General features: G+C 55.9%; 1 protein-coding gene across 9 annotated transcripts in view; it reads left to right on the top strand.

Moving 5' to 3' along the window:
* Positions 1-20: 20 nt before the first annotated feature.
* Positions 21-9,454, top strand: part of SLC25A45 (solute carrier family 25 member 45) — a 386,904-nt gene continuing 377,470 nt past the window's right edge. The window contains exons 1-8 of one of the 9 annotated variants that reach the window (XM_075073281.1): positions 21-121; positions 2,737-3,021; positions 3,447-3,516; positions 4,323-4,366; positions 5,033-5,104; positions 5,379-5,564; positions 5,893-6,160; positions 6,447-9,137. In XM_075073281.1, coding sequence (XP_074929382.1) covers positions 3,480-3,516; positions 4,323-4,366; positions 5,033-5,104; positions 5,379-5,564; positions 5,893-6,160; positions 6,447-6,715 — 876 coding nt within the window. In that variant the 5' untranslated portion in view covers positions 21-121; positions 2,737-3,021; positions 3,447-3,479 and the 3' untranslated portion in view covers positions 6,716-9,137. Of the gene's footprint in view, positions 122-2,497; positions 2,521-2,578; positions 3,022-3,446; positions 3,517-4,322; positions 4,367-5,032; positions 5,105-5,378; positions 5,565-5,892; positions 6,161-6,446; positions 9,138-9,454 lie in introns of those variants that run through there. The other 8 variants (XM_032797912.2, XM_075073276.1, XM_075073280.1 and 5 more) reach the window with 8 other exon arrangements.

The following is a 9,454-nucleotide window of genomic DNA, read 5'->3' as shown; positions in this document are numbered from 1 at the left end:
CGCCGCTGCCTCTGTGACGTCACGGAGATTCGCCTTGCCGAGCCTGACGGTTGGCGGCGGCGCCCGCCCCGGAATTCGATTTGTGGGTTAACCTGGGCCCGGGCAGGTGTGTGGTGCCGAGGTACGAACCGGGGGCTGCCAAACCCAGCAGTGAATTTTGAACCCGTCCGAGCCAGCGATGCCAACGGGGGTCGGGGCGGGGGCAGATGAACGGGCGGGCTCCGCCCTGCAGAACACCAGGCTGGGGGGCAGCCAATGGCACCCAGCCCCCCCGCACGGAGGCGTTCGCTCGCAGGGCAGGGGTCACACGCGGGCACCGGGCTGGGTGTTCCCGGCTTTGCCAACGCGTGAGCCTCGATTTCCCCTCCCCCCTTTGGGGCTTAGGCTGTGAGCAATTCGGGCCAGGGGCTGGCTCGCCGGGGTCAGGGGTTGTGCAGCACGTGACCTGACATGGGCCACAACCTCAGTCAGGGTCTGAGCAGCACCCAGTGGGACCTGGCCCCGGGCGGCCCCTGGCCCCTGTCTCGGTCAGGGTCTGAGCAGCACCCAGTGGGACCTGGCCCCGGGCTCCGTGGGGCCCCTGTCTCGGTCAGGGTCTGAGCAGCACCCAGTGGGACCTGGCCCCGGGCTCCTGTCTCAGTCAGGACCATGCAGCGCCTGGCACAACAGGGGCCCTACCCTGCTCTCAGTCAAGATTAGCTGGGAATAGTAAGGACTCTGATTTCACTTTGGGCCTTCAGACCCTACCCTAAACAAAGAGTGCATTGAAGTAGGTGTCTACTTCCCTCTAGTGGTAGCTTGATATGATGGGCCGTGTTAGTCTGTATCAGCAAAATCAACCAGGGGTCCTTGTAACATTAAAGTGCCAATAGGCCGGCCCCGGCCTCTCCGCGCAGAGAGAGTTCCTCACAGTGGCAAGGTGGTGATCTGAAAAGGGGGCTGGCCGAATGCTAGAGGAGTGGGCTCGTGAAAGGTGGAGATATGTCAAGTAAATGCGGTCCAGCCGGGAGTGGCACCTCTGTGCATGTCTATAAACAAGATTGTTGTTGATGAGATTTAGTTTCCGGCTAAATTGTGCCTGCCACCCCCATGGGGTAAGTCTGCCCAAGGGGTGCAGAGAGGAGGGTTAGCTGCTAAGGGCCACTGCACAGGATGTAGTGCTGGTTTGTGAGGATCTGTCCATGCAAGCAGCTCCCTGTTAGGGCCCCAGTGCACACTCCACGTGCTTGTGCTGCAAACTTGTTCAGGGCCGTGGGTTTAGGAGAGAGGAAAGGTTTGCAAAGGCAGCTGGGGGGTGCTGGGATGGAGGCACTGGCCTGGGATTGTGGAAGCTGGTTTCATCTTGGCTAGGAAAAAAGGTAATGGCTCATTAACCCACACCATCTTTTGTCAGTGGGCGGGAGGCAAGCTTTCTGTCTCTGGCTGTGGGAGAGGAGGGGATACAGTGGCTAAAGCAGAGGGGCTGGAAGTCAGGACTCCTGGGTTTCATCCCCAGCTCAGGGAGGGGAGCGGTGTCTAGGGTTTCAGAGGTTAAGGGCAGACAGCATCATTAGATCATCTAGTCTGACCTTCTGAATATCCCAGGACATTAAACTTCACCCAGACAGTCGTAGGTTGAGCCCAATGACTTTGGCATTTCCACCCTCAAGCTTAAGGCAGGGGTGGGCAAACTGGCCTGTGGCCCGGATCCAGCCTGCCAGTCATTTTAAGCTGGTCCTTGAGTTCCTGCTGGGGAGTGAAGTCTGGGGCTTGCCTCGCTCTGGCACTCCAGCTGGGGAGCAGAGTCAGGGGCTGCTCCATGCAGCTCCCAGAAGCCACAGCACATCCCCCCTCCAGTTCCTCTGTGCTCCAGTGGCCCCTCTGGCACTTCAATGGGAGCTGCAGAGGCGGTGCCTGTGGACCGGACAGCGTGCAGAGCCACCTGGCTGCGCCTCCACATAGGAGCCGGAGACAAGACATGCCACTGCTTCTGGGAGCTGCTTGAGGTAAAAGCACCACCCAGAGTCTGCACCCCTGAGCGTCTCCCCACACCCCTGCCCCAGCCCTGATTCCCCCCTCCCCCGCTGAACCCCTTGATCCCAGCCCGGAGCACCTTCCTGCACCCCAAACCCCTCATCCCCAGCCCCACCCCAGAGCCTGCACCCCAGCCAGACCCTATACCCCTTCCCATACCCCAACTCCCTGCCCCAGCCCTGACCCCCTCCTGCCCTCCAAATCCCTCAGTCCCAGTCCAGAGCACCCTCCTACACCCCAAACTCCTCATCCCCAGCCCCACCCCAGAGCCCGCACCCCCACCCAGAGCTCCCTCTTCCACCTTGAACTCCTCATTTCTGGCCCCACCCCGGAGCCCTCACCCCCAACCCCAATTTTGTGAGCATTCATGGCCCACCATACAATTTCTATTCCCAAATGTGGCCCTCAGGCCAGAAAGTTTGCCCACCCCTGGCTGAAGGGGTTGTGAGCGCCATGCAGAGAACAAGAGAGAACCAGGGTCTCTGGCATTATGTGGGGCTTGATTAGGTAAGACATGATGAGCACAACAGCCGCCCCACGCCTTATGCTGCAGAGGAGGGCAAAAGGTCCTTGCCTCTGTGACCTGGGGTAGGAGAGGGAGAGAATTCCTGCCTGCTGCCACATCAGGTGATCAGCTGGACCCTGAACAAGACTCACCCTACAGCCATCTACAACAGAGAAACCTCAGAAAGCAGGCCTCATTACCTGTTATCCCTGCTCCAGCTGTAGGTGATCCCTGATGCTTCAGAGGAAAGCCAAAAAGCACTCCCCATCCCCGATTGCAATTGTGCCTCCACGCGTTGGGTGCCTCCATCGTTGTAAGGATCTGCGTCCAAATGCCTCCCAGTAAGCACCCGAACAGGTCTTGGCAGAATCCAGCCTTTATAACATCCCATCCTGAAACATGCTCAGCACAGTCCGCTCTCAGTTGCTAACCCGTCGAAAACCACTTACAACCGTCACAGAAAGCAGGCTCCGCGCTTCTCTTGGTCTGGGAATCTTACTGAGGTGAGAGTTGTTTTTCAGAATGGAACAGTGTGAATTTAATTCAGCATTTAAGAAGCTGTGTGCTGAGGACGGAGGACTTTGGAAAATCCAGCCCCGAGTGTGGGCCTGAAAGGGGGCCTCCAGAGCTCCAGCCCCTTTGGTGGAGGACAGGCCCCAGGGGGAAAGCAGCCAGCCCGGCTGGTGGATCCAGCCCTTAATCTCAGTGAGATACTGCACCAGTTGAGTTCCCCCGGTTACCCTAACTCTGCTTGGTCACCCCTGCTTAATCTCCTGCGTTTCCATTTCACTGCGTGCCCCTGGGCACTGCTGTTGGGAAAAGGGCAATTCACAGGGCAGGGGAGGATCAAGTTAAAGATTGAAGCAACCAGGAGGACAAGTTAGGGATTAAATGGATTAACTTTGACCAGATCTTTCCTCTTATCCAGAGCCCTGTACAGTTCCTGCGCGCTCTACTCACCATGCCCGTGGAGGAGTTTGTGGCTGGCTGGATTTCAGGTAAGAATGAGAAGGATCCAATTCCCACCCTCCTGGGTGCTGCCCAGACAGATGCCCCTGCTGCTCAGAGTCAGGACCCTGTCATGCCAGGGGCTGCCCAGACCTCAGATGAGACTGAGACCTCCCTGCCCGGGGCTAAGTGCAGCACAGACCCTGCCAACTGAGACTGGGGCCCCTATGTGCCGGGCACTGCACAAACACATAATGAGACAGTTTTTACCCCCAAAGAATTTATAATCTAAATAAACAGACAAAGGAAAGATTATTCTGCCCCCTTTATAGAGGGGGGAAATGAGGCAGAGAGTAGGGAAGTGACTTGCCCAAGATCACCCAGGGAGGCAGTAGCAGAGCAGGGAATTAAGCCAGGTTCCCTGAATCCCAGTCCAGCTTCACCATGACAAGGCCGGCCTCCCTCCCCAATTTATTTGCATTTTAAAAAGAGTGGAATTTAAGTTCCAAATTCAGGTTTTTGGCTGAAAAAAATGTGAGACTTTCCAGTCGCTCATTAACAAGTGAGTTAAAAATAATCCAGCTCTGTCTCGCACTGGGGGTCTGTGTCCTTTTCAACCATTTTAACATTTGCCGGCAGCATTGGGATCCCCAAGAGAAAGAGGAAGTGGTACTGGGGTGTTTATGGATGTGTGGAGGAGGGTAGGACTCCTGGGTCCTATTCCTAGCGCCCAGAGGGGTGGGCCTAGTGAGTTATAGCAGCAGGCCTGGGAGTCAGGGCTCCTGGGTTCCACTCTCAGAACTGGGACAGCGGCAGGTTCTAATTTCCAACTGACTTGTTTTTCCTTTGGACACAGGAGCTGTGGGGCTGGCCTTGGGGCACCCAGTGGACACAGTGAAGGTGAATCTGAAGCTGGTACTGCTGTAGGTGGATTGGGGGTGGGAAGGGACAGGGAAAACTTCTCTCCTATAGATAGAATGAGGAGATACATCCCTGCTGGGGAACTAGCTAGCTCAGAGCAGTGTCCCGCACCTCAAAGGGCAAGCAATAGCTATTTAAACTCATTTATTTCTTATGATGGGAGACCTAACCGACACAGGGGTCTTTGTCTGCACAGACCCTCCCTGCCCAAGTTCAGGCCACCCTGTCAGGCCAGGCACTACACAGACATCCCTCCCCATGAAATCAGGGCCCTCCACCCATCAGGAGAGACACTGAACAGACCCACAGTGAGAGAATCCCTCCCCCCAAGAGTCCACAGTCTGAATAGACAAGGTGGGAGGGGAAAGAGGCACAGAGAGGGACTTGCCCCAGCTCAGTGGCAGAACCAAGAATAGAACCCAGGAGTCCTGACTCTCTGCACCGCCCCCCGGCTTTAACTCCCTAGATCCCACTCCTGCCAGAACTGTGAACAGAAGCCAGGAGTCCTAAGTCCCAGGCCACAGTCCCATCCACTAGAAAATGCTACCTCCAAATGCCTCTAAGGAGGAGTTTGGCCTTTGCATAAACTGCCACTGCTAATATCTCCCTGCAAATTCTTTGCTTAAAGATGGTGTCTCATTCCAGGTGCGGCTGCAGACACAGTCTGGCTATCGGGGGATCCTGGATTGCGTAATCAAAACGTACCGCAATGAAACGGTTCGAGGCAGCACATTCATTATTTGTATTAGGGCAGTGCCAAGAGACCCCTGCCCAAGCTCAGAGGCTCCCCTCGTGCTGGGGCTGCACATCTGCCCCGATGGAGATCAGCCCTCACCCCCCCATGCTGTATGCTAGGGGGAACAGTGTGTGCGTGTACACATGGGTGTCAGCCTTTGGAGAGGGGTTCCCCACTCACTCCCTCATAGCGAGCCATGAGTCACATACGCTCAGGGCTGGCGTTGATCCCTCCATGGTGCCCTTTGCCTTGCAGGTCCTAGGCTTCTTTAAGGGGATGAGTTTCCCGCTGCTGAGCGTGGCCCTGGTTAACTCAGTGATGTTTGGGGCCTACAGCAATGCACTGCTGTACCTGAGCGCCACCCATCACCATGACCGCCACACCAACCCTCCCCACTACGCCCACGTCCTCATCGCTGGCAGCTTCTCCGGCCTGATGCAGGTGAGGGACCAGGCAGCCCATATGGGAGGTGGGGGTAGAGAGCAGAACTCCTGGCTTCTAGCCCTACCTCTGGGAGGGGAAGGGAGTCAAGTCCAGTGCTTAGAGCAGGGGGGCTGGGAGTCAAGACTCCTGGGTTCTATCCCAGCTCAGGGAAAGGGAGTAGGGTCATAGTGGGTTAGAGCAAGTGGGGCTGGGAGCTGGGACACCTGGGTTCTCTCTCCAGCCCCAAGAGTCATTGCATGTCAGTATTTTTCCTTGAGGAACTAACCATGGACCTCTTTTCCCATTCACCCCTTCTCTCTCCTCACCAACCCCACCCCTATCTCAGGCTGTGGTCCTGGCTCCTGTTGACCTGATCAAAGTTCGGCTACAGAACCAGCTTCACCCCTATGGGCTGAGGAGTCTAGCGGGGGCCTCTGGAGCCCAGTACCGGGGCCCAGTGCACTGCAGTGTCAGCATATTCCGCGAGGAGGGGGTCATGGGCCTGTTCCGGGGCACCCGGGCCCTGGTGCTGCGAGATACACCCACTCTGGCCATCTACTTCCTCACCTACACCAGCCTCTGCCAGGCCATGACAGCGCAGGAGCGAGAACCAGGTGAGATGGGAATGGATAGCCCCCTACAATCCATCTCACTGGGGGAAGAGACTGTAGGGAACTGGGATTCCTGTTGCGTAATGTGAGTGCTTTGATGGGCCAGAAACAATTAAGATGGATCTTTTCACACAGCATTATAATGCAGCCATCTCTTGGGTGGAAACTGACAGGTGTTTAACAACTGTGCAATAACTGATCACAACCATTGCCCTGGGGGCAGCACTGACTGAGGGGGTAACGGCCCCTGCCGAGCCCTAACTCTCTTCCCTCTCCCCTTTGCTCCCAGGGCCAGTGACAGTTCTTGTAGCTGGGGGCTGTGCTGGCACTGCCTCCTGGGTCTTAGCCACGCCCCTGGACGTGATCAAGGCCCGGCTCCAGATGGATGGGGTGAAGGGAGTGTCCTACTGCGGGGTCTGGGATTGCATCCGCATCAGTGTTCGGCGTGAGGGACCCCAGGTGTTCCTAAAGGGCCTTACCCTGAACATTATCCGTGCCTTCCCTGTCAACGCGGTGACCTTCCTGAGCTACGAGAACATCCTGAAACTCATCTGCTGAGCCCCACCCTGCTCCCTGCAGCATCATGCACTGGGGGGCCAGCACTGACTGCCAGGGGAGAGTGCGCCTAACTGAGCCTCCTGCCCAGCTCTCTGTAACAGAGCACCCCCTAGCATTGTGCTGGGGGGAGGGATAGCTCAGTGGTTTAGCATTGGCCTGCTAAACCCAGGGTTGTGAGTTCAATCCTTGAGGGGGCCATTTAGGGAACTGGGGTAAAAATCTCTCTGGGGATTGGCCCTGCTTTGAGCAGGGGGCTGGACTAGATGACCTCCTGAGGTCCCTTCCAACCCTGATATTCTATGGAGGTCAGCACCACCTGCGAGAGGAAAGCAGGATTACCCCTCCTACAATCTATCCCCCAAGGTTAGGCTGTGTCCTAGATACAAATGTCCTGAGTGACATTGGTTCTCCCCACTTTCCATGCATCTTAGCACCTTGGGGAGAGGAACTGCCGGGGAGGGGTAGTGACTTGGGAGCTGGGGATGAAATAAAGGGAATGAGAAAACTGAAGAGCTGGTCCGGGGGAGGGATGGTCATGCTGCTAAAAAGCACAGAGCCACGAATTAGGCCTCCTGGGTTCTATGCCAGATCTAGGATTAGAGTGGGATTTGGGGGCTAGAGCAGGTGGGAGTCAGGACTGCTGGGTTCTTTTCCCAACTCTGGGAGAGGAGTGGGGCCTAGTGGTGCATGTTGGGGGAGGAGGGGCCATAGGCAGAGCAGTGTCAGGGAAGGAGTTCTGGGAGTAGGAGGATTTCTCCTTACCCAGCTATAGCATTTCCATGGCAACAGAAAATCTACTTAATTCTCATCAGTCAGCAAACTCTCTGCTGTTGGCCTGGCCCGGCCCAGTCCAGTCTGACAGGCACAGAGACCCTGCCACCGCCACCCTGGAGCAGGCTGCAATGTGCAGGGACCAGTGGAGGCAAGCTAAATCTATTCAGTGGTTTGAGCATTGGCCAGCTAAACCCAGGGTTGTGAGCTGAATCCTTGAGGGGGCCATTTAGGAATCTGGGGCAAAAATCTGTCTGAGGATTGGTCCTGCTTTGAGCAGGGGGTTTGACAAGATGATCTGCTGATGTCCCTTCCAACCCTGATATTCTATGATTCTATTACAGAATATCCCCAGAGTCAGGAATTGAACCCAGGAGTCCTGCCTCCCCTGCTCTAACACACCACACCCTACTCCCCTCCCAGAGCTGGAAGAGAACCAAGGAGACCTGACTCCCTGCTCTGTGATTTTTAGCTGTAACCCACTAGACCAGCCCCTCCAAACACACTAGACCCCCTGCGCACCCAGTACTCGGCAAATCCCTAATACAAACTCTTTGCCACAATACCTGGAGTGCTGGGTCTTTGCCATAGATGTGATGGAACAGCAGAAGCTTCCCAGCTCATTTACCTGCCATGGGGGAGGAATCTGAGAGGCAGACCCTATGCCAGCTCCCTGTAGCGCCTCTGGCTGCTCCCATCCTCCTGGGGGACATCTCAGGAAACGCAAGCCAACAACATGCCAACAGATTCCTTTGCTGCTGCAGTGAAGGTGCCGGAGCGCAGGCTCCCTTGAGGGAAATCAGCGTCTTCCACTCCTCCCTGAATGGTACAGCTCGCTGCACTGCAATGGAGGGAAAGCCAGGCCAGGATTGGACACCCCATTCCTAACTCTGTTGGAATTCATGGCTGGAGCCAAAAAAGGCTGGGGACCAAGGTGCAGAGTGGGAAAAGGACACGCCCCAAAGTTCAGAGTGAGTCTGGAACAGTGCCCAGGAGTTCTGGCTCCTGCTCCCCTGTCTCCATGCATGAGAACTCACTGCTTCTAGAGCGAGAGATGGCACTCAGGAATCCTGACTCCCAGCCCCCCTGCTTTAACCCACTAAACCCCACCACTGTGCTCAACCCTAGGAATACAGTCTGGGGTGCTGAAGCCCAGCACCCCCTGTTCTAACCCATTCGACTTCACTGTGTTCCGAGAGCCAGGAATAGGACTCCCCAAGTTCTGACTCTCTCCCTGCCTTTTACTCGAATGTTCATCTCACTCTGCCTCCACTTGCACACCTGTAAAATGGGGATAATTATTCCTTTTTGTCCACTTAGATGGAAGGGTCTTTGTAGCAGGGACCAGCTGGGCAGTGCACGACCCACTGGGCTCCTGATCTCGGTCATGGTCTGGGTGGGGCCCAGCACGAAGGGCCCCAAGCTTGGTCCAGGTCTGTGCAGCACCTGACATGATGCTTCCTCCCTACCCTGTCAGAGTCAAGGAGTGGGGGGGGTCTGTGCAGCACCCAGTACACTGATTGAAATTCGTTGTGATCTTGTTTGAAAACCTGTCTCACAGGCTCTGTCAATCCTGCAGAGGTGCTCTTAGAAATGAGGTCAGAACCGAAGCGGTGGCGAGTGAGATTAAAGGCCTGGTATATTAAAGCAACACCCAGACTGGTGGTGAATACATAGTGGGTTTGCAGAGATTTGAGACTTCATTGTGCAAAGGAATATGCTTCTCCAGGCCTTGGATACATGTGAGATGAGAGAAAGCAGCTATCCCAGTCCTGGGGTTAGCAGTGCTTTGTTGGCACACATCCAAGCCCCCAGGATGTTCACTGTAAGTGCTGGTGGGTGTAATCAGACCCAGGACAAGATGACTGATAGTCTGGGCTTGTACAGCCTTCCTGTAGCTAACACAGCCTTGAGCATGTGTGTGTGATCTGCAAAGCCACTATACCTCTGGGAAGCTATCCCCTACTC

This window comes from Chelonoidis abingdonii, chromosome 17 (assembly GCF_003597395.2).
Source record: "Chelonoidis abingdonii isolate Lonesome George chromosome 17, CheloAbing_2.0, whole genome shotgun sequence".
NCBI lineage: Eukaryota > Metazoa > Chordata > Testudines > Testudinidae > Chelonoidis > Chelonoidis abingdonii.
Note: the sequence above shows the minus strand (reverse complement) of the source record. Positions and strands in the feature narration are given on the sequence as shown.